Below are 24953 nucleotides of genomic sequence, written 5' to 3'. Positions count from 1 at the left end.
CCAGTCTAGTCAGGATATTCATCTGCTTGGTTTCGAATCCCGATTTAATCGCGGTCATCGACGTTTTATTTTCTTTTTAAATTCATATGTTGAATTCATATGTTGTACTTTTGCTGAATGAATCTAAATTTTCAATTTTCACGTTGAAATCGAATCCCGGAAACAACCCGCGACTGCCGATTCAATCGTTATCTTTATTGATCCGTACCTAACTTTAGAACATTATATTTCAGATTTTGAACAATGAAATGGTTAGAAAATGATATAACAATAAATTTCAAATGAAGATGAAAATAAATAGTATTTTATTTAAAAAAACTATGACGTAGTCCCATTATCCAACGCGCCGTTAATCCCACAGTGCACTGCGGATAAATATGGCCGCTGAATAAATTTTCGGTGAGTAATTTTTCTCCATTTTTCGATCAAATTACGCATTTCGGTCGCCGAAAACGTCCGAAATTCCGCCGATCTCTAGCCAGGAACCCGATTTTGGCATTCGCGAGCCTAAATCGCTAGTGCCTTAGCGCTATCCCGTCGAAATCGAAGCGACTCTAAAATTATTTTACTTCCTGGTTCAGAGTTTGACACATCGTTGGTTTTTAGTCTGTTCCGATTTCGCTCGTGTCTGTACTTCTTCACATCTCAAATTGACGATAATTTGAAGCACAAATTTGTTTTCGATTTGTAACTTCTTCTTCGTGGAATCGGACCGTCGTTACCTTAGTCCCTCACCCAGCCATTTGACTGATTGCAACGCTGGAAAAAGGTAAGTAAAGTAGGCCTCCAGAAATTGCAGCTAAAAATCAAATTGCATGCATAATTAAATTACTCTTTCTGATTCTGTCTGAAGAAAAAACCGAGAAAGGGTATAATTATTTTGCTGCAAACGAAATATTTGTAAATTTTGGTACCGCAGGTGAATTTGGTAAAATATACAACCCTAATTACAACACAATATGATCCGTTCACAGTTGAATACCACCAAAGCCTGTCTGTTTGTTTATGTTTCCACGTGGTTTCTCAAAACTAACCTTTTCGGACTTTGTCTTGAACCTCACGACTGGCCACGGCCTTTGAAGTGTTGACTGCACGCTGTAAGCAGCCAGCAGGCCATCAGCCAGCAGCCATCATGCCCTACCTGATTATGTTTGTTTGTGTTCATGCCTTGAAATTAGCATTTTTTTAAGAACTCTCTTTTCGTGTCTCGAATTAGGATTTTACGCGAACCGGATTGACGACAAACGACGCGCGATAAATAAATAAATCTTCTTTCGCGGAGAGGATAATTTCAAAACACACACACACACACACGATCATGACAGACGCAGCAGTCCCGCCTGGGCTGCCGCAGCCGGCTCCGCTGGACGACAACATCAAGGTCGTCTGTCGAGTGCGACCGCTGAATTCATCGGAGGAAAAAGCGGGCAGCAAATTCATCCTGAAATTCCCGACCGACGAGTCGATCAGTATCGGGGTAAGTCTGTTTTATTGCGCGGCGATTAAAAACCTGAATTTTAAAAACGAATAATTTTTTCATGAAAGGCATGGATTTCATTAACTGTATTTAGATTTGCTCTTGTGTAGATTAATTATATAGAAGTCGTTTTTGCGCGATTAACTAATCAAGGAAAGCCTAATTAGTAGAAGATAGTGATCTAGAATAGTTCCCGAGCTGATGATCTCCGAACAGACGAGTTCGTCGATACACTAAATTAAGCTTTAGGAACTAGGCTAAAATTTGGGACGCCTGGGCTTGATTTCGTCAGTATCCCGGTATTCCGAGGGTGCTAGAATTTTAGCTGGGATTTTTTAAAATACTGGGTGACCACTTACCTCCTAGAAGGCGGAGAGAATTTTCAAAATTTCCGAAATGGGCTAAACATCAGGAAAACGTGGAGGAAATTTGTCGAGATGGCTCAATTGCGTATAGCCTAAAATCAAACAGTTTCCATCTATGTCTGCCCTACATATTTAACCGTGTTGATTTATTGAATTCTTATCAGATCAGTCAGGGAAAACGACGTGCTTGTCCGAGAACAGTCGGGGGGGAAACCAATTCAAGTCAAAGTGGCCACCCTGTAGTTTCCGAGCTAATGATCTCTGAATAGACAAATTCATTAATGCATCAAATTGATTAGGATATAAGCTGAAACCTGGGGCTCGATATTGTCACTCATCCCCGGTATCCCGACGGTCCCAGATATTTTGTCTCGAAACGAAACTATCGCGATACGATACTCATTACAAGAAATCTCGAATTTTCATCGTAAGATATTCAATTCTTACCCGTATTTTTTTTCGATCAGAAACTGTTCTCGCCGACAAACGGAGATAATACGAAACTTTAAGATGCCGGGTACTGGCGATGGAGGAGTAATTGTATAAATCGAGCCTCGAGTATTTTGGGCGGGACCCGGGCGCACGTAAATAGGCCTATTCGTTATATCAAATTTAGGGGTCATATGTCCTATTTTTCCTCTCGTTGCTGCTATGTTTTTGAGATGATTTGTTTTCTTCTGTTTTGCTGTTAACAAATATGAAACAATGCTTTCAGTGTGTGCTGACCGCTACTGTTAAGCCGGAGAAATTCTTAACACATATTTTTTGAATCGTCAAATGGTGGTTGAAAATGAATAGATATTTTTGAAAATTTAAAATCGGTTTTACGTTAAGGCCTATAAAATTGATATTTTTTTTTTGGAAAATTTTAAAATTTGAGAAAAATTTCTTTGAATCGAACAAGACTTTTTTTCATTTTATTGAAAGGTGATAAAAATTGTTGACGCTTTTTTGCGAAAAAAAAAAAATTTCGAAAAAGTTTCTTTACGAAAAAAAATAATTTCGAAAAATATATTTTTACAAAGAAAAAATTTGGAAAAAATACTTTTTACAAAAAAAAAACAATTTCGAAAAATATTTTTTTTTACAAAAATGGAAAATATTCTTTTATCGCGCGAAACTTTTGTTCGCGAAGTCTGTTATTTTCGCAAAAACTGTTATTTTCGAAAATGCCTGCCTGCGTTCTGTTATGTTTAAATGTGTTTTATTTTTAGACTTCGTACTGGGGCAGTGAACGCGAAACGGTAATCTTATTATAATATATATAAATATATATATACCTTATAATTGCGATGACGAAATTCACGAGCTTTTGGAAACATTCGTAGCACGGCGTAGCGTGTCGTCCCCTATCCTTACCCTATGATGACCTGCTTCAAAATGGCGGAGAGGACGTAGGGCCCGGATCGCTGGGGCAACTTTTTCTAGTAATGAAAATAGCCATATTCTGGCGGAGTGCCTCTGACCCCTAAAATTCACTCTAGAAATTCTGTTGGTTTTAACTTTCCATGTCTGTGTGGTCGTCAAATCCCCAACCCCCCAAACGCTGATACCGCGAATGGTTCTAAAAGGTATCGTTCGTTATCGGAAAAAAAAATGGAAAACGAAATTTATATAAAAAGCACTTCTTTTTTATTTTAACCTCAGAGAATAATTTCGTGAATTTAGAAACTTCAAGTACCAACACATCACAAATATGATAAATGTTCAAGCTTTAAAAGTTGTCACCACTGCTTGTCGAGAAGTGGGGGGGGGGGTTCAATCATTCTCGTGAAACTGGGCTCAAATATTAGACAGTAGCGAATTTAAGGATTAAGAATTAAAATCTCGAGAAAAAAATATTTGATGAATTGCCTTTTTTTTCTCTAATTTTCAACGCCGTTTCTTTTGAATTGAAAAGAAAAAAGAAAATCTAAAAACGCGCTTTTCACTAACTTGTTTTTGTTTTTATTAACCCTTTCAGTGCTGAGTGGTTTAGAGAGGCCACACGCGCTGAAAGGGTTAAATTGCACTTTATTTCGTCGTTGATTTTGATTCGTTGTTTATTTAAGTTTTGTTCTCGCTTCGTTTATTGATTTGTGATGCGTTTGTTCTAACAAAAGAATAACCCTCCCCCCCCAAAAAAAAATACAAAAAAATCATTCAAAAATGGTTCAGAATTTTGAAGTGTCTCTTTTTAAGATTAGTGAAATTTTATATCGAAAACTGTTTGTGAATTTTGAACTATGCTTGCTTGTAAGCGCTGTAGTTGATTAAGGGGACAGGCTCTATCCCGGGGTCTCAATCACCTGATACATATCCCGATGACGCTTTCGAGGAATCTGCTTTCAGCTTTAGTTGAATATTTGGTGCATGAAATTGTCGAGTTTAATTGACCCTGCAGGTGTGGGGGGCTAGGGGACCTCGATTTTGTCTTGATGATGAATTTTGATGGTGGTAGGTGTAGATAGACATGGTGAATGGGTATTGTTTGATGATAATATATAAACTGCACCTCCTGAACTAATCATTAGAATCCCCTAAATCAATATTCTTTCAACTCCTAACAATTTTTGCTAATCGAATGCACCCTGCACCTTCGCTAGTAGGTAAGTGATGATGTCATAGGGGGATTTATGGAGGCAGACATCTTTTCTCGAAGTGTCTATAGATCAAATCACTAGTAGGTAATTTGATGATGTCATAGGGGGATTTATGGAGGCAGACATCTTTTCTAGAAGTGTTTACACTAGTAGACAATTTTATGACGTCATAGGGGATTTATGGAGGCAGACATCTTTTCTCGAAGTGTCTATAGATCATATCACTAGTAGACAATTTGATGATGTCATAGTGAGATTTATGGAGGCAGACATCTTTTCTGGAAGTGTCTATATAGCTCAAATCACTAGTGGACAATTTGATGATGTCATAGGGAGATTTATGGAGGCAGACATCTTTTCTGGAAGTGTCTATAGATCATATGACTAGTAGGTATAGTTATGTCATTGGGGGATTTATTCATCTATTTCTTCTAGATTTTGTGACATCGTTTTTGAGAATCGGTCGTCAAACCGGTTTGCCCGGTGTTTGTCTCTGTCAGAGGATATGAGTTGCTGATGCTGTTGTTTGACGATGGATTATCCTCCCCTAGAAACTGTTCAGCGTTCACCGAACAAAAAACCATTTTACAATTCACGGCCCGTCGCTCCGTATTCCTGCGGTAGACGGTTTCCATGGCGACGTCGGCTCATAGCCGATATGTTGTCTGCCGATATATATATATATATTTATATGTGGATGTTGACTGAATGAATATCCACAAATCCATCAACCACCAGCAGTTGTCTCTTAACTGTGGTAAAGTTGAAATTGGTAAAATTGTACCCCGAGTCGGTGTCAAATACTGAGTAAGAGTTTATGAAATACAGTAGACTCTGTCTCTTACTGCGGTTAAGTTGAGACCGGTAAAATTCTACCCAGAGTTGGTGTCAAATACTGTGTAAGAGTTTGTGAAATATAGTAAACTCTGTCTCTTACTGCGGTAAAGTTGAGACTGGTAAAATTCTATCCCGAGTTGGTGTCAAATACTGAGTAAGAGTTTGTGAAATACAGTAGACTCTGTCTCTTACTGCGGTAAAGTTGAGACCAGTAAAATTCTACCCCGAGTTGGTGTCGAATACTGAGTAAGAGTTCGTGAAATACAGTAGACTCTGTCTCATACTGCGGTAAAGTTGAGACTGGTAAAATTCTACCCCGAGTTGGTGTCGAATACTGAGTAAGAGTTTGTGAAATACAGTAGACTCTGTCTCTTACTGCGGTAAAGTTGAGACCGGTAAAATTCTACCCAGAGTTGGTGTCGAATACTGAGCAAGAGTTTGTGAAATACAATTGACTGTCTTTTACCCAATATTTTGTGTACTAGATAGGTACTATATCTGTTATTTCAAATCAATCATGTGAAACTAGTTGTAACTCATGCTGGTCTATTTCTTGTTTATAGTGAATTGTTCCAGGTTCACTGCAGGTGCCTCGTCATTTTGAGTCGAGAACGAAGAGCTTTACAAAACGGGGTCGAATATTTTTAGCTCGCTATTTTTTGCCATGCGGAAAAGAAACAATACTGTTTTGATTTTGCCGTATTTGAAGGGCAAAAATGCGGGCAAAACTATGGACAAAACTACGGTCGGTCTGAATGTTTGTTTTAGAACATCTAAATCAAAACATTCAAATCCATGCCTTAAACGGGTGGCTCCGAGAATAACCTTATAATGTTCGGAGCCTTCCTTTCTCTGGTGGGTGGCTCTGTTTGGACTTTTTTTTTCTTACGCATTTGCTAAGATGCTAAAAACTTCTTGATTGCGTCAACATTTTGGCAGCATTTGTTTTGTCCCCCTCCTCCGAGCTTGTTGTTCACGAAATGTGTGAGAGAAAAAATGTCAACGTCTTTTTGTTATTTAGCTCTAGGGAATGAGTTTTCTATTGGCTTCGTTTAAGGAATTGTTTTCGTACTTGATCCGTTTTTTTTTTTGGTTGATATTTAAGTCGTGTGAATTGTTTATTTCAGTTGTCAAGTATATGCGTACTAGTAGTATACGGTATTAGGTGAATATGACATCATCAAGCCTTAGATTGATCAGCGAAATTTGCCAATTCTGGTTTTCTTTTTCCGTGCAGGGAAAATCGGGGACTCTGTTCTTGAAAATCGGGGAATTTTGAATTGTTGGTGTCTTGTTGTTTTTGCTGATGACGAGTCATGGCACGAGGAACCTCTTGATTAGAAACAGCCCCTACCGAGGATATCTTGCAATTTAATCGGGGAATTTTTGGTCGAGGATCAGTGAAATTATATATCAGGGATTAACGAGATTCCGTGATGTGTTGAAGAACCTTGAAAATCATTGCGAAATATCGGAATTGAATTTTGAAATACTGTAGTCGATTGTCCTCGGCATTTATGCACTTTGTGCTTAATTATCAAATGCAAAATAGAGTCTAACCACCTTCAAAAATGTGCTCTAATTCGTCGGTTATATAATGAATTTGGTAAAATCGGCCAGGATTGGGTGGAAACGTTTTTGGGGGGCTTGAAGCGTTCCGGAGCCAGTTGCTCAAAGATTTGTTCAAGATAAATACCGTAGTTACAAATGTACTTTCAATTGTCACTATGTCAACTATCCACTGGTTAACTCTAATCAATTTTTGAGCAACTGCAGCCCCGGATAATTGGTAGTTGACCGTGGGTTGAAAAAAAGAAGAAAAGCTAAGGCTAAACAAAAATGATACCTTGTTTCTCCGCAGCAGCCGGGTCATTTTTGTAAAATATGATAAAATTTCTAAACAGTTCATTTCTATAACTGCCGGGCCTGTTATTCTTAGCTTGATCATGATTTTAAAAAAAGTAATGTACAGGGTAGATAGGCGGCCGGCCGGGTCAACTTTTAAGCTCAGCAGAGCGGAGAAACAAGGTATCAATTTTTTTTAGCCTAACTTTTATTCAATTTCGATTTAGGTTCGTTGAATTCGGTTCTTGTTCACCGAATCGACTTGCGACGTAAACTTGAGTCGAATTAGTTTATCCACCTAGTATTCGACTCAAACGCCAGTCGTCAGTACCGACCCCTCGTAGCCGCTTAACTATCACCGCTTCAGACGCTCGGGTCTGGTTTTATAGTCCGAACGAGATCCAGTTCCGCAGCGGGCGTCAGTTAGAATTTACTGCCACGAGTTAGAATTGATTCGTTTCAAATATCATCACCGACTCTGAACACGATTGCGTGACTCTGCATTAGAATCAGTTCATCCTCAATTCTTTATCGGTAGAATCAAATTTCAACTCGCGCAACTGCGGAACCCGGGTCCCGAGTCATCTAAACGAAACTGACCGCAGGGTTTAAGTTGAAACCGATCCTAGGACCCGCTTCCGCTGGTTCTGGTCCTGAAATTCAACTTCCGGAGTTGAAACTGATTTTAACTCACCACGGAACCGGGTCCGCAGCGGTCTATAAAACCGACCCTCACTGCTAGAACTTTGCGAATATTTCACACATCTCCGGAAAAGAGTCGTCCCCCGTTATTAGAAGCTCATCTGCCACCTGCTGTTCCGTTGTCGAATTAACCTCGGATTATCTTAAAACCCTTTCTGTGCTTGTGCGATTCTTAAACCTGGATATATTGAAAATTTTGGAGAATTCAACATGCATACTGCTATATTGTGTCTACCCAACAGTGCGGTGTATTAGGAATATACTGTTATATTTGTGTCTGCCTTGTGGTGCAGTGTATCGTTAGTTACTAGTATATTTCATAATGATCAACAGGTGCTGCCACCTTTCAATAGAAATAAAAACTATTTACATCGATACACCGTGATGCGGTGTACTTACAAAATCCATCTCCAATTTATACACCGCGCTGTGTGGTGTAGACGCACTGAGAAGTTATATGCGTTTTTACCACTTCCAATGTCTACTAGTTACATCGTTACACTGCATCTAGCAAAGTCTAAAACCAACTTTACACCGCACCCTGGTGTAGTTGTACTGAAAGGGTTAACTTAAGATGAGTCTGAATTGATACCCGGGACTGCGGAACCAGGTTTTCATGATACCCTTCATAGAAATTCGTGCCCTGCTGTCTTTGATTTGTATTTTACTCCTGTTTCAATTTCAGGGGAAGGTGTACATATTCGATAAGATCATCAAGCCGAATGCAACACAGGAACACGTGTATAACACAGTTGCTAAACCGATTGTAGCCGGTAAGTACCGTACCCCTCTCCCTGACTATCAGTGTAACCCTCCCCCTGACTATCAGCGTACCCCTCCCCCTGACTATCAGCGTACCCCTCCCCCTGACTATCAGTGTACCCCTCCCCCTGATCATCAGCGTGCCCCTCCTCCTGACTATCAGTGTACCCCTCCCCCTGACTATCAGTGTACTTCCCCGAGAGGGTCGCTGCTTTGATTGGCAATTTTTTACGACGGGGGGGGGGGGGGTTTGATGACGATAGAACCGCCCGAAATGCTTCTAAACGGAACAATTGTCGGTTTCGAAATTTGCGTACCCGGTGGACTCCTCTTAAAACCCGAGAAATCCGGGGAAAATCAGGGATAAGTCAGGGAAATGTGTTGAGATTGTTTGATCGCGCTTAATATCAAACAGTTTCCGTCTATTTTTCTGAGTTAATTGATTGAATTCTTAGCAGATCAAGTCAGGGAAAACAGCGCGTGCATCTCCGGGAATAGTTAGGGGTAACTACGCGCCGTCAAGAAATAGTCAGGGAGAAGTCACTGTTTTGAAGTCACTGTATCTCGGGGCTTGTCGGTAGTGTGGTAACCATGGAGACGATATTCTTGACAAACGAGCACAGATGACTACAGGAGTCTATTGACCTGTATTTATATGTTATTCTGGTAACAGGTTGAATGATTCTCACGTCTGAACGTGTCATATCGAGTTATTGTGGTGAAAACAACTAATGAAAGAATGAAAAATAATGTGAGCGAGACAAAAATCTTTTCGAAATTCGTCGCTAAAATTCTCGGTTTCTCCGTCGCTCCAGGAGCCGCCCTTGACCTTCGACGCTTGAGAGTTCAGTTCTGTGACCTTGGATACGTTTATTTTACGATGAAATGACAATAATTCGCGAATTGAATGAATGTCTCTCTATTTCTGTTTCTGTTGAATTAGAACCCGGTGGGTGACTCCGGGTGATCGTGATCTATAAACCTATTTGTCAGTTGACCCGGTTGTTTGAATTCCTGTCGCGACTCTTCAAATGTTTACGTGGGAAAAATACACCTTTTGATCTCGCTTTATGCGTAGTTCGTGTTTAAGGTTCTAAATCCCTTTTAGGTAATTTGATGATGTCATAGGGGGATCTACGGAGGCAAACATCTTATATAGAAGTTTCCATAGACCAAATCATTCGTAGCGTAGGTAATTTAATGTCATAGGGGGATTTATGGAGGCAGACATCTTTTCAAGAAGTGTCTATAGATCAAATCACTAGTAGACAATTTGATGACGTCATAGGGGGCTCTATCGAGGCTGACATCTTTTCTAAATCAAAGGTCGAATCAAATCACTATAGTAGAGGTAATTTGATGACGTCATATGGGGATTTATGGAGGCAGACATCTTTTCAAGAAGTGTCTATAGATCAAATCACTTTGCTAAAGCAATTTGATGATGTTATCGGGTGATTTATAGAGGCGTACATCTTTTCTGAATGGGTCGTCAGATTAAAACACTTGTAGGCAATTTGATGATGTCATAGGGTGTTATTTGAACGCAGTAGATCGAATCGTTAATTATAGGTGATTCGATGACATCATCGGGGGATTTATAAAGCTAGCCATCTTTTCTGGAAGTGTCTATAGATCAAGTCGCTAGTAGGTAATTTGATGATGTCATTGGGGGATTTATGGAGGCAGAAATCTTTTCTGGAAGTGTCTTTAGATCAAGTCGCTAGTAGGTAATTTGATGATGTCATAGTGAGATTTATGGAGGCAGACATCTTTTCTGGAAGTGTCTATAGATCAAGTCGCTAGTAGGTAATTTGATGATGTCATAGGGGGATTTATGGAGGTAGCCATCTTTTCAGCTGATCAAACGTTTTCAGTATAGGAATTGTAGAAATTCTTGTGACACAGTGCGTCTGCTGGGTATGTGTGTATATGTACCATATGTGCAGAGCTGCTTAGAGCAGGATATGACATTTACACACGTGCGGGCACCAGTCTAACGGCACAGCTGTCTCCAATGGGGACGATAGGAACCAGTCTAATCTATACGTATGATCGGTACGGATGTATTGATTGTAATGTATCGTGTATAGTATGGCTGGAAATTGTGCTATTTCCAGGTTCTGGCCGACGAGGAGGAGGGATACATCTAATCTATTTGTGTATATGTATAGGGTTTTTTGATAATAATAATAATAATGATAATAATTTATTTTCTTGATATAGTTGTGCAATATTTACGCAGTAATCTTTGCACTTTACATAAGATTAGAAAATAAATCGAAATTGCATCTCGCTGCTATATTCTTATATACATTTCTTACATACATAGGGTCCCTGCGACTTCTGAATTCCTTAAAAAAACTCCTTCTCAACGGAAAATGCTTTTAAAGCTTTTTGAAACTCCTTTAATTTGAGCAAAATGCCTGAAACTCCTTAAAAACTACTTAAATTTTGAGAAATAGGCGATTCGAAATTTTTATCTAGTTTGTAGTTAAACCGTAAACTGCGCCTAAATTGGTGCAGTTGGAACCTGAATTTGTTTTTACCCGGTTAGGCGGTTACCGTGTAGATACACTGAAAATTTGATAACAAAACCCACAGAATTAATGGTTTACCGAGATAAACAGTACTGATTTAGGAGGAGTCTACAGTAATCGGGATATGAAAGTGATGCCGGCGCTTCCTAGATATATGAAATTTTCTCCTTGTATACAGGAATGACTATCTGTGGGCACTCTGATGATTGTTCCTGAATTGTCATAATAAGGGTCGGTTCAAGGTTTAGGGCTAAGGCAGACTCAGTTCAGGGATTGTCTAAGGCAGACTCAGTTCAGGGATTGTCTAAGGCAGACTCAATTCAGGGATTGTCTAAGGCAGACTCAATTCAGGGATTGTATAAGGCAGACTCAATTCAGGGATTGTCTAAGGCAGACTCAGTTCAGGGATTGTCTAAGGCAGACTCAATTTAGGGATTGTCTAGGGCAGACTCAATTCAGGGATTGTCAACGACAGGTTATTACAGGGAATTTCGTGAATAACAAACTTAGATCTTTAAAAACCAGACTCATCAAGAGAACGACGAATGATAGTGGATTTCTGTGAATGGTTTAGTCACGTCTCTCTCAGAGATGACACACATAATATATCGACTGGTTTCTAGTCTGTCTAGATTATGCTCGACGTCAACTACGAATAATCAATAACGCAGAGCTAGCTATCTGCAGACGGCGGACGTGCTTAGCCGCTCTGTAGGGATAACTGCGGGAATCATAGTTATCATATCTGATCGATTTATCTGGGTTTTTTTTGGTAGACTCCCGGAATCCCTACGACTCCCGGTTTCAAAACGACTCCCGGAATCCCTATGACTCCTTGTTTCCTTAAAAACTCCTTTTAAACAGTAAAATTTTTTTAAAGCTGCTTAAAACTTCTTAAATTTGAGTAAAATGCCTGAATCTCCTTTAAAGCTCCTTCAATTTTGAGAAATAGTCGATTAGATATTCTTATCTAGCCTGTAGTTGTACAGTAGACTACACCTAAATGGATACAGTGTGAACCTGGATCCGTTTTTACCCAAGAAACTGAGTTTAGGTAGTGTATTGGATAAAAATATGCTTACAAAACCACTGAATTATTGGTTTACTGAGATAAACAGTACCGATTTAGGAGGAGTCTACTGTAATCGGGATATGAAAGTGATGCAGACGCTTCCCAGAAATATAAAATTTTCTCCTATTCGAAATATGAAATTGTCTCTTTACATTGTAATAAGATGTTTTTGTTTTTCAGACGTGCTCGGTGGTTACAATGGTACGATATTCGCGTACGGTCAAACTTCAAGCGGTAAAACTCATACAATGGAGGTAAGACTTCCACGCGCGCTCGTACCCCGCGCCGCGAATCCACCTATGACATCATCGATCGCATCGTTAGACGCCTTCAGCAAAGATGGCTGCCTCGATAACCCTCCCATGAAATCACTGTCACTTAAGTAATCTGATGATGTCATAGGGGGATTTATGGTGGCAGGCATCTTTTCCAGAAGTGTCTATAGATCAGACCACTATTAGGTTATTTGATGATGTCATAGGGGGATTCATAGTGGCAGAGTTCTATAGAAACTGTTAGGCAATTTAATGATGTCATAGGGGGATATTAGCAGTCATCTTTTCTAGAAGTGTCCATAGTCGGTTATTAGTCGGTTATTTGATGATGTCATAGGGGGATTCATAGTGGCAGAGTTCTATAGAAACTGTTAGGTAATTTAATGATGTCATAGGGGGATATTAGCAGTCATCTTTTCTAGAAGTGTCCATAGTCGGTTATTAGTCGGTTATTTGATGATGTCATAGGGGGATTCATGGTGGCAGACATCTCTTCTAAAAGAGGTTCCATATACCTAGCTGTTAGGTAATTTAATGATATCATAGGGGGATTTTATGGATTCATGTATAGATCAAGGGATTGATTGTTTTCTCTAGGGTGTCATTGACGTTTTAATTTTTTTTTTCCTAGGGTGTTATGGGTAACCACGAACTACAAGGAATCATACCACGAATTGTTCAGGACATTTTCTCGTATATTTACCAAATGGACGAAAACTTAGAATTTCACATCAAAGTAAGTCCGATTACGCGTTTTAGCCGTACGTCAGCTCGCGAATTCGTAACGACGAGACGGATTTCACTATTTGCAGGTTTCGTACTTCGAAATTTACCTCGATAAAATCCGCGATCTGTTGGACGTGTCGAAGATGAATTTACCGGTGCACGAGGATAAGAACCGCGTGCCGTACGTGAAGGGGGCGACCGAACGGTTCGTTACGAGCCCCGAGGAGGTGATGGACGTCATCGAGGAGGGAAAATCAAATCGACATGTCGCCGTTACAAGTAAGTGTCGATGGAAATTATATTTTCAAACCCCTTCAGGGAAATGAGACCCTTAAAATAGTTTCCTATCATCCAATGCCCACGGGTTTGTTGACTTATCCCTGAAAAAGTCTCTAGAAATGGTTTACTGTCAGTAACAGCCCCTGAAAATTGTGTACTGTCCCCTGATTGTCAGGGAAAAGTCTCTGAAAAATGGTTCAATGTCCTCTCATTATCAGGAACAGTCTCTGAAAATGGCGTTTTGATCCCTGATTGTCAGGAACAGTCTCTGAAAATTGTTTACTATCCCCTGATTATCAGGAACAGTCTCTGAAAATTGTTTACTATCCCCTGATTATCAGGAACAGTCTCTGAAAATTGTTTACTATCCCCTGATTATCAGGAACAGTCTCTGAAAATTGTTTACTATCCCCTGATTATCAGGAACAGTCTCTGAAAATGGTTTACTATCCCCTGATTATCTGATTAATCCTATCATTCTGTATAGATATGAACGAACACAGTTCTCGAAGTCACAGCGTCTTCCTTATCAACGTAAAACAAGAAAACGTCGAAACTCAGAAAAAACTTTCCGGAAAACTTTATCTCGTCGATTTGGCCGGATCGGAGAAGGTAGGGTAGAGAACGTTTCAGTCTCGCGTTTTAAAAGGACAAACTGAGTAAAGAGCGTTTAAGAACGTCATCATTTCGTACGCGTGTTTATTCACAGGTGTCGAAGACCGGGGCTGAAGGCGCCGTTTTGGACGAGGCGAAAAATATCAACAAATCCCTGTCGGCGCTCGGCAACGTCATCTCTGCCCTGGCAGACGGAAACGTAAGTAACAAACTTTAAGATGCGATGAACTACTCTTGCCACAGGGGGAATCCTCTATTGCCGCAGTAGTTGATGTCCTACTGTATACTAGTAATGACACCTGGTGGATCCTCACTCGCCGCAAGTTGATTCCTCTATTGCCGCAAAAGTTAATGTCCTACTACACACCAGCGACACCTGTTGGATCCACACTTACCGAAAGTGAAATCATCTATTGCCACGGTAGTTGATATCCTACTGCACACTAGCGACACCTGGCGGATATAAAAAGAAGAAAAATAAGTCCAAGACGTCTTCCTGAGCGAATATTTCATTCGACAGATCGACTTCATCCTCATCTACAGGAATAACACCTGGAGGGGTAAAACCTCACTTGCCATGGCGCGATCGACGGATCGTATTGTTGTCGTTTCAGAAATCTCACGTGCCGTATCGTGACAGTAAACTGACGCGTATTCTACAAGAATCGCTGGGAGGTAACGCTCGCACGACGATGGTCATCTGTTGTTCACCGGCGTCTTACAACGAGTCCGAAACCAAGTCCACATTGCTGTTCGGACAACGGTACGTGGAACTTCCATTTCATCCCCCTATTACATCATTGAATTACCTACTAGTGATTTGACCCTTGTAGAGATAGATGTCTGCCTCCATAAATCCCCTTATGACATCATCAAATAAATAACCTACTAGTGATTTTATCTAGACACTTCTGATGGCGACCTTCTCTAATCCCCCTATGACATCATCAAATTACCTACTAGTGATTTGATCTATAATATACCCTCGTAGAGATAGATGTCTGTCTTCATAAATCCCCCAATGACATCATCAAATTACAAATTACCTACTAGTGAATTTATCTAGACACTTCTGATGGCTGCCTTCTCAAATCCCCCTATGACATCATCAAATTGTCTACTTGTGATTTGATCTATAGACACTTCTAGAAAAGATGTCTACCTCCATAAATCCCCCTATGACATCATCAAATTGCCTACTAGTGATTTGATGTAAGACCTATCTAGAAAAGATGTCTACCTCCATAAATCCCCCTATGAGATCATCAAATTGCCTACTAGTGATTTGATGTAAGACCCATCTAGAAAAGATGTCAGCCTCAATAAACCCCCTATAAAATCATCAAAACTACATAACAAAATTTGAGAAAATATGGCTGCTACATGGTTCCCCCTTTGACATCATCATTGAATTGACTCTCAGGGCGAAGACAATCAAGAACACGGTGATGGTGAACGAGGAGTTGACGGCCGAGGAATGGAAACGACGATTCGAAAAGGAACGCGAGAAAAACAACCGAATGAAACTGATTTTACAGAAATATGAAAACGAGTTGAAACGATGGAGAGAAGGTAAGAGTGGGTAGAGTGAGGGGGAGGGAGTGGAGGGGAGGGGCAGACGCAGTTTAACTTGTTCTCTTTCGAACACAATTCTGCCCTGGTTCATACTGAATAGTCTTCAGAATTTAACCCTTTGATTTTCAATTGCTATTTTTACTGGTCGACGCTTAATGAATTTGAACTCTTTCATTTCCTAGTCGTATTTTCACCAGACGCTATTTCACGGCTTTTCTAAAACGTGCTCTTCGGTTAATAATTCACAGGTGAATCGGTTCCAAGCGACGAACAAGAGTCGATGGCGAAACCGGTCGAGCCGACCGACTCGACAACGCCCCCTACCGGACCGACGACTATCACCGCCCCGGCGACGAGCGCGGCCGTCGACCGCTCGGAATGGGAGAAAGAATGTCAGGCTCTTTATCAACAGATGGACGACAAGGTCAGTACCGAGCGCGCGTAAACTCCCCCTATGACATCATCAGTTTGTCTTAAGCGATTTAGTGATATCAGAAAAAATGTCTGCCTCCATAAATCCCCCTATGACATCATCAAATTAAATACTATTGATTTGATCTATAGACACTTCTAGGAAAGATGTCTGCCTCCATAAATCCCCCTATGACATCATCAAATTAACTACTATTGATTTGATCTATAGACACTTCTAGAAAAGATGTCTGCCTCCATAAATCCCCTATGACATCATCAAATTAACTTATTAACTCATTATTGATTTGATCTACAGACACTTCTAGAAAAGATGTCAGCCTCCATAGGTTCTCCTACAACATAATCTATTTGTGTAGACGCCGTATTTTCAACTGCAGATTGGTGTTGTATTTGTAGGATGAAGAGATCAACTCTCAGTGTCAACTGGTGAATCAGTTGAAAGAACAGATGTTAGAACAAGAGGAGCTGATTACGTCTGTCAGACGCGATTACGAGAATTTACAAATTGAAATGACACGCATACAAAATGACAATGACTCGGCAAAAGATGAGGTAAACCATGTCCGTCTGATAGTGTTACCCCGTCCGTCTAATAGTGTAACCCCATAACCCCATCCTTCTGATAGTGTTACCCCGTCCGTCTAATAGTGTAACCTTATCCTTCTGATAGTGTAACCTCATCCTTCTGATAGTGTAACCCCATCCGTCTGATAGTGTAACCCCATCCCAATTCCACTGTTCGTAATTTAGTGCCATTACTCTGGATCCAGTTACACAGGCTCTGGATCCAATTCCACAGTTCATGACTTGGTTCCACTATTCAGCATCTAGTCCCACAGTTCTGGATCCATTTTCACAGTTCATTGGACTCAGTTGCACAGTTGACTTATATCAACTGAATCCAGGATCCAGTTCCGTAAATCAAAAATCTCTTTCCAGAGTCGAAAGTAACTGAAAATCGACTGATTCTAGTTTTGAATTGACAATAAATTGATTGTTATTTTTGTCGTGGCGTTGCAGGTGAAAGAGGTTTTACAAGCTTTAGAAGAACTGGCGATGAACTACGACCAAAAATCGCAGGAGGTCGACTTGAAAAATCAGGAAAACGAAAGTTTGTCCGAGGAACTCACTCAGAAACTGGTACGTGGAAATCCGAATCAGGGCGGCTCCGATGATATGATACTCGCGGAGCCATTTCTCTAGTGGGCGGCTCCGAGAATATCTTAATCGTGAATCTCTTTCATGAAAATTCCAAATCGCCACATTTGGAGCCATCCTTTTCGCTAGTGGGTGGCTCCGACAGGATTTGGTTTCATCTGAAAATTTCCTACATCGATGCTTATTTTTCTGCTTCAATTTAAACAAAGATCATTGAAAATCTCTGTGAATTTTCTCCAATGTTTCGCTAAATTTTCGAAAAACGTTTTTCATGCAGGCTTTATTGAACACGTTGGAAGGTGACCTTCAATCGGTTAAAGATACGGCCGTCAGTCAAAAGAAACGCATGCTCGATATGATGGTCACGATTCTGAAGGACATCGGTGACATCGGATCTGTGGTAGCCGGACATAACTCTGACTTCCAGGTACTGTCTAACTGTTCCCAATTACAAAATATCAATATTTAGAATTCTATGGAAATTGTATTTTTACTGCTTAGATTTTAAGACAAGTCAAAACTCATTTTGATTCAATAGCCAATCTAACAACTTGATAAGATCAGTCTAAACTCATTTTGGTTCTATAGCCAATTTATCAACTTAAGTTCAGTCTAAACTCATTTTGATTCTATAACCATTCTAACAGTTTAATAAGACCAGTCTAAACTCATTTTGGTTCTATAACCAATCTAACAACTTAATAAGACCAGTCTAAACTCATTTTGGTTCAATAGCCAATTTATCAACTTAAGTTCAGTCTAAACTCATTTTGGTTCTATAACCAATCTAACAACTTAAGTTCAGTCTGAACTCATTTTGGTTCTATAGCCAACCCAACAACTTTAGACCAGTCTAAACTCATTTTGATTCTATAGCTTATCTAACAATTTAATAAGACCAGTGTTCAATAGTCAAACATTCTTGTGATCAGAGAATTATAGCAGGTATTGATAGTGAATAGAGTCGTCCCAGATGACTGGTCACTACAGAACTGAATGGTCACTACAATGACCAGACAAACTTTCAAACTGTGTCTATCAGCGCAGTTCAATGGTCTAGTGGTTAGGAGTTAGGGCTTGCAGTTGAGAGACCCAGGTTCAAATCCCTGTTGGGGAATTTCAAAGAAAGACAAATCTCTCTTCATGAAGCCCATTTTAGTGGAAGAAATAAATGTTTTGCCAAATAAATAATCTTATGCTCTAAGATTGGTCCAAGCCCATTTTGGTGATAGTCACTGTTAATAAGCGTGGTGGCCACGCTGATCTGGTTGACTCAGGAAATCAGAAAAATCAGGGGGAAAATTTGGAAATTTTGACAAAAATAAAAAAACTCATGGAATTTGGATAATGCCATCGACCACGTGTTTCATTATCAATACTCAATGAATTTCAAATTGAAAAATGAGTGAATTGTAACATTTCAAACCTAGAAATTTCTCAGATTCACTCAGGAATTTTGTGTAATCGGATGAAAAAATTAGGGAAAACTCAAGGAATTGGTAAACGGGCGGAAAGTGGCGCCACCCTACCGAGGTTGAAAATTGAAACTTGGAATTTATTTTGTTTTTTTTTTCTGCACGGATAGAAACCGAATTTCGGCGCCGGCGAGAAATTCGAAGACGAATTCACCGTCGCGCGTCTGTTCGTCAGCAAACTGAAGTCGGAGGCGAAAACCGTCGTTCAAAGGTGCGGACAATTAGAAACTAGTCAGGCTGAAAATATAAAGAAACTCGATTCATCGGAGAAAGAGCTCTCCGACACTAAACTACTCGTTCAACAGGTCAGTCCCGGTTTACTTTGATTCCCCTCATTTCAAGTCTGCTTTTATAGATCCCCCTATGACATCATCAAATTACCTATAGTGGTTTGATCGATAGACCCACTTCTACAAAAGATGTCTGCCGTCATAAATCCCCCTATGATATCATCAAATTATATACTAGTGATTTGATCTATAGACACTTCTAGAGAAGATGTCTGCCTCCATAAATCCACCTATGACACCATCGAATTACAGTACCACCTACTAGAGATTTGATCAATGGCTGCCTTCCCAACTGTGACATCATCACCATATATCCCCCTATGACATCATTCGTGGAACGTTTTGAGAATATTTTCCGTGAATCCGTTTTATTTTTTCAGCACGAGGCTAAAATGAAAACTTTGGCCGAAACGATTAAAGATGTCGAAGTGAAAAAACGCGCTTTAGAGGAGGACGTCGACAGGTTGAATGATCAGTGCGCCACCATGAGGGCAGAAAGTGAGTTAGAGAATGAGTTAGATAAATATGTTCAATTAACCCTTTCAGTGCGTCTACACCGCAGTGCGGTGTACAAATCAGTGATGGATTTTGCTAGTACACCGCACTGTGGTGTATTAATTTAATTAGTAATTACTTATTATCTCTCTTGAAAGATGGCTGCACCTGTCAAACATAGTGAAATATTAGTAACTAACGATACACCGCGCCAGGGTGTAGACGCACTATAGTGGTATTCCTGTTATTTAACACACTAGGGCGGAATTTTTCAAAATGTTCAAATTATCTCCAGCACTCGGGTATTGATTAGTCAGCAAGGAAAGGGTTAAATAAACATCGTAGAAAATTTGTGAAAATCTGATGAATCGTTGCTTTTCCGATGATGCAGTCGAACTGTTATATTATAAAATCATCAGCTGTGGGTTCTGCTCAGTAACTCTGAACGCTGAGATTGATATCAGTCTCTCCCGGTCGTAAACTCGTGTGTTCGATATTTCTTCTCGTAGCTCAACTTCACGAGGCGAATTTAAGCAAACGCGAGATGGAGACGTCGACGCAGATGGAGTCGGCCGCGCAGATGAAATCAAACCTGGAAGAACAGATGCAGCAGCATCGCGAACAGCACCAGAAACAGTTGAACGCCCTACGAGACGAGGTCGCCGAGAAACAGGGCATCATCGAACAGCTTAAAGAGTGAGTACGGTTTGAAGGCTTCAAGGGTCAGTTGTATGACTTAGATTTCAAACCGGGGGCCAGTTGAACAGTCGTGACTTAAGTCCAAAAGTAGTCTTAAATATCAGACTGGTCTTAAGTTGTTAGTTTGGCTATAGAACTAAGTTGATCTTAGACTGGTCTCTAGTCTAAGCCATGACTGTGCAACCGGCACCAGGCTCTGAGATCATCTTAGATCTCTGATCAATTTCAGTACCGGTACTTAAAGCTGGTCTTGAGACTAGTCTTACGATTTAAGACAACTTTTGGACTCAAAGTCTCGACCATGAAACCGGACCCTGGCATTCTAGAGCCAATCTAACGACTTTAAGAATGGTCGTAAGGCCACTTACCGACTTTTAAGTCACGTCTGTGCAACTGGGCTCTGGGTTACATTTGAAGCGGGTTTAGATGCGTTAAATCTAAAATTCACGAATTTCTGGTAAAACTAAAGCCCAGTTTAACGAGGCTTGACTTGCATTTACAATCAGCTCAAATCTTTAAACGTTAGCCCGAGTTTATGGAGACCAGTGCTAAGTAGTTTGATTTTAGATCTAAGATAGTGTCATAAATCTAAGTCATAACTGCAACTGGGCCACCTGACTAGTTTATTATTGGGTTCACTTTGGAACCAGACACTCGACTATGAATTGATAAAAAGTAGCTCTGAATTAAACGAGCGCGTTTTTGATCGATCGTGTTTGTTTTATTTCAGCCAAAATCAGAAGCTCGGTTTGGTGCAGGAGAAACTACAGGGCGACTACGATAAACTGAAGGCCGAGGAGCAGGACAAGTCTGCGAAACTGCAGGAACTGTCGCTGCAGATCGACAGACGCGAACAAGCGAAACAAGATCTGAAAGGACTCGAAGAGACAGTCGTATGTATTTCATTTTGATAGTAGCAGACGGATGAATTAGCTACAAATAGTTGATATTTGAGAGGTTTTCGTAAAGATGTCTCGCTCGGTGGGAAGACCCGAGTAGAGAGCGTATTCTCCTATCGGGGTTAGATCGATGTGAACTAGTGTAGTGTAAAAAATTGGGTGTCGTCTGCTTAGAAAATTGTGAAAAAATATTTATGAAAAATCATGAAAACGTGTTTAAAATGGAAGAAAAGTGTCTGTAAAAGTATTTCAATCCCGGTTTTATGCCGTAAACCGCATAGCCTCGAATTTATGTGTAAGCTGCGTTAAGATTTAAGATGTTTAATTTCAATCCGTTCAAATTGTGATCAGTAATCATTAAGCTTATGTTATTATTGTAACCTTGACGTGAAAACGATGTGAAAAAGTCTGGTATTTTCTTGCGAGAAAAGCTAATTGTAAAGATGTGAAAAAATTTGAAAATTCCATCGATCTGATCCCTGAATATTACCACCTCAGCCACAAAGAGATGCGATTACAAACATCTGACAGCTGCAGGTGCGGTTGCGACTCGACCAGCCGTCCCCGCGAAATCAAAACGACATCAGTTCGTCCGTTGTGTTCGTCGTCGTCGTTTTCCCTTCGTCATTTTTCGAAAAAAAAATTTGCGCTCGACATTTTAGCGACGACTCGGAAGAGATCGATATTTGTTTCGAAAAATAAATCATTTGTTTTTTGCTTCCGCTTTCGATATTCGTCGGTTTTTGTTTTTCTTCTTTATCGTTCGTATTTTTTTTTAGGCCAAGGAATTACAAACTCTCCACAATCTCCGAAAATTGTTCGTACAAGACCTGCAGTCCCGCGTTAAAAAGGTAACGAAAAAAAAATCATTTAACCAGATACCTCGTTATATATATATATATATATATATATACATATATATAGGGATCCTTTTCTTGCTTAACTGTAGATATTTTAGAATGAGATACCAAATGAGAAAAATATTTTCTTGATTATTTTCCGTGTATTAATTCGATGATTTTATGTGTTTTTAAAGATTCTTTATGTTCCGTGTTTTTTTTTTCCCCTTCTCGGTGTTGGATGTTTTTTCGCCCATTTTTTCGCCCATTTCTTGAAACTTACCCCGAAAAAACTTGCGTATATTTCCCGTGTATTTTATTCAGTGTTTGCATTTCATATATCTGTCATCCTGTAGTAAGGGGCCACAATCTACCAACCCCTTCAGATTCTTGAGAGTCAAATTTGTGATCATTTGTGTATTTTCTCACTTAATCGTGTAAAGTCAGGGAATCTTCTCTTATTTGAAAAAGTCGGGGAGTATTCGGGGAATTTTGTAGAAAAGCTGAACATCAGGGAAAGTCGAGGAAATATGTTGATATTGTTAGATCGCGTGTAAAATCAAACAGTTTCTATCTATGTCTTACATATTTGACTGAGTTAATTGATTGGATTCTTAGCAGATCAAGTCAGGGAAAACAACGTGCATGTCAAGAGACAAGCTTATCAAATGAAATTCCCCCCCTCTATACCGGTAGTTACTTAGGAAAAAGATTTTCCCATTGTCGCACAGCTACTACATAACTGTTCCTGATATTCGGTGATCATACGACGCTTAAAGTTCGCGTAATCATCGGCCATTTTGTTTTTCAGTCGGCCAATAAGAACGAAGACGAAGATATCGACACGGGAGGTTCGGCCGCTCAGAAACAGAAAATATCGTTCTTAGAAAATAATCTCGATCAACTGACGAAAGTTCATAAACAGGTGAGTGAAAGAATAATAATAATAAAAATAATAATAATACAGGTGAGTGAAAGAATAATAATAAAAATAATAATTTGCCAGGCTGGAAAAAATTCTGAGGCTGCAGTTGCTCAAAAGTTGGTTAAGATAGATAGATAGATAGATATTCTTTATTTCTGGATCCATTGAAATTACATATAAATATAGAAACATAAATTACAATATATAATATGTGTAGTCTAATAAGTGCAAGCCAAAGCTTGTAAAAAAAATTGCCTAAAAAGTGAAAAAAATAATAAAAGTCAATGAATAATCATAATTGAGTTAGTGAGGATGGACAAAACAAAACAACAAAAAAACCGAGAAAATTGAAAAAGAAAAAAAAGATAATTAGAAATAACCAGCGGATGAATACCATAGTAACAATGAACTTTTAATAGTCACTATGTCAACTACCCACTGGTTTACTCTAACCAACGGGTCCCTGGATGGATATGCCGTCATTTCATTTTTGAACTTCAGATTTAATGATTTGTTCCCCGTTATTTACAGTTGGTTCGCGATAACGCCGATTTGAGATGCGAACTACCGAAATTAGAGAAACGTCTGCGCGCGACGATGGAACGAGTGAAATCTCTGGAAACGGCTTTAAAAGAGGCAAAAGAGGGCGCCATGAGAGATCGTAAGAGGTACGTGTACGTCCGTGGAGATCGACTGATATAATCTAATCTAATCTAATGATGTTTCCCTAATATGGCTGACTGATGGCCATTTTGAAAAACCTTTGAATTCATTTCCTTGCCGAGATCTAATATGGCTGACTGATGGCCATTTTGAAAACATTTTAATTCATTTCCTTGCAGAGATCTAATATGGCTGACTGATGGCCATTTTGAAAAACCTTTGAATTCATTTCCTTGCAGAAATCTAATTTGGCTGACTGATGGCCATTTTGAAAAACCTTTGAATTCATTTCCTTGCAGAAATCTAATTTGGCTGACTGATGGCCATTTTGAAAGACCTTTGAATTCATTTCCTTACAGCGATCTATAAATGGCTCCCTGATGGCTATTTCGAATTGATTAATTTTGTTTCAGATATCAACACGAAGTTGATCGTATAAAAGAGGCCGTTCGACAGAAGAATCTGGCCAGACGTAGTCACGCCGCTCAGATCGCTAAACCAATCCGGGCCGGACACCAACCGGCTCCCGTCGTCAGACCGAGCATGATGAGTCAACAGAGCCAAGATAAACAGTAAGATCATCGAATATTCTAAAGTCCGGGGGGTCAGGGTTGGAAGGAAAATTCTTCATTTCGGAAAGAAAGTAGATTAGCCGAGGGCTTCTTAGTTTCGGACGAAACAATTACAATCAGAGTTTCCGGGTTAAAAAAAAATGTAGGCCAGAATTTGTGTTCAATTGTTGTCGTCGTCATGGGTAACGCATCGATCGCATTGTTGCTGCACGCGTAATAGAGGTAAGGTGAAGGTCATCGCGTCCTCGCTACCCCCGGTTGAGCGGTAAGGAATCAATCCTCCCCTTCAGTGTTTATATGTGGTGGAATAGTTCTTTCGTTTGTTGTTATTTCCAAAAAACAAGGCAGGCCGACGCCTTATATCAACCTACGACATCATCAAATCATCGAGGTCGTTCGATTTATTCATAACTAGGTCATAAATTGAGCTTCGTTGTCAGGGATGTTGTCATAGGGGATTTAAGGAAGCGGCCATCTTGTCTGGAGTGGTCTGTAAAATTTTTATTTCAATGGCTGTTTTTTTTCCGCTATGTGCATGTTATTTTTGCATCTGAAATTTAAAAAATGTTTCGTCTCATGAGATCTACTTCCTATATGACCTCGAGGTGGCGACCTTGAAAATCTAAATGTCCCTGACCTTAAGAACATTCACCTGAATTTTAATGATGATACGCGAAAAACGGTTGTGGGAAAAAAAAACGTATCGATAACTCGTCAGAAAATTTGATAATATTTTCAGAAGTCCGACGTCGTTTCATGCGGCTGTCTTCGAGAGCCCGATGTTGGAGTAAGTGGGAAAAAAATATCGCACTTAACAAAAATTAACACGGTGGAAACCTTAACGTTTTTCA

At 39.8% G+C, this 24953-nt stretch overlaps 1 protein-coding gene across 8 annotated transcripts in view; it reads left to right on the top strand.

The window, feature by feature from the left end:
* Positions 1–361: 361 nt before the first annotated feature.
* The window catches only part of LOC141912317 (kinesin heavy chain-like), a 33101-nt gene continuing 8509 nt past the window's right edge, over positions 362–24953 (top strand). For 4 of the 8 annotated variants that reach the window (XM_074803566.1, XM_074803565.1, XM_074803564.1 and 1 more), the window contains exons 1-23: positions 362–399; positions 1217–1477; positions 3057–3086; positions 8494–8581; positions 12363–12436; positions 13089–13193; positions 13270–13462; positions 13950–14074; positions 14172–14276; positions 14692–14840; positions 15501–15649; positions 15901–16076; positions 16484–16639; positions 17108–17227; positions 17523–17672; positions 18831–19025; positions 19391–19508; positions 20015–20201; positions 20935–21097; positions 21883–21954; positions 22754–22867; positions 23399–23535; positions 23944–24102. In XM_074803566.1, the coding sequence (XP_074659667.1) occupies positions 1319–1477; positions 3057–3086; positions 8494–8581; positions 12363–12436; positions 13089–13193; positions 13270–13462; positions 13950–14074; positions 14172–14276; positions 14692–14840; positions 15501–15649; positions 15901–16076; positions 16484–16639; positions 17108–17227; positions 17523–17672; positions 18831–19025; positions 19391–19508; positions 20015–20201; positions 20935–21097; positions 21883–21954; positions 22754–22867; positions 23399–23535; positions 23944–24102 (2924 nt within the window). In that variant the 5' untranslated portion in view covers positions 362–399; positions 1217–1318. Of the gene's footprint in view, positions 400–627; positions 770–1216; positions 1478–3056; positions 3087–8493; positions 8582–12362; positions 12437–13088; positions 13194–13269; positions 13463–13949; positions 14075–14171; positions 14277–14691; positions 14841–15500; positions 15650–15900; positions 16077–16483; positions 16640–17107; positions 17228–17522; positions 17673–18830; positions 19026–19390; positions 19509–20014; positions 20202–20934; positions 21098–21882; positions 21955–22753; positions 22868–23398; positions 23536–23943; positions 24103–24841; positions 24890–24953 lie in introns of those variants that run through there. The other 4 variants (XM_074803561.1, XM_074803559.1, XM_074803560.1 and 1 more) reach the window with 3 other exon arrangements.

Source organism: Tubulanus polymorphus, chromosome 10, assembly GCF_964204645.1.
Source record: "Tubulanus polymorphus chromosome 10, tnTubPoly1.2, whole genome shotgun sequence".
NCBI classification, from domain to species: domain Eukaryota; kingdom Metazoa; phylum Nemertea; class Palaeonemertea; order Tubulaniformes; family Tubulanidae; genus Tubulanus; species Tubulanus polymorphus.
Note: the sequence above shows the minus strand (reverse complement) of the source record. Positions and strands in the feature narration are given on the sequence as shown.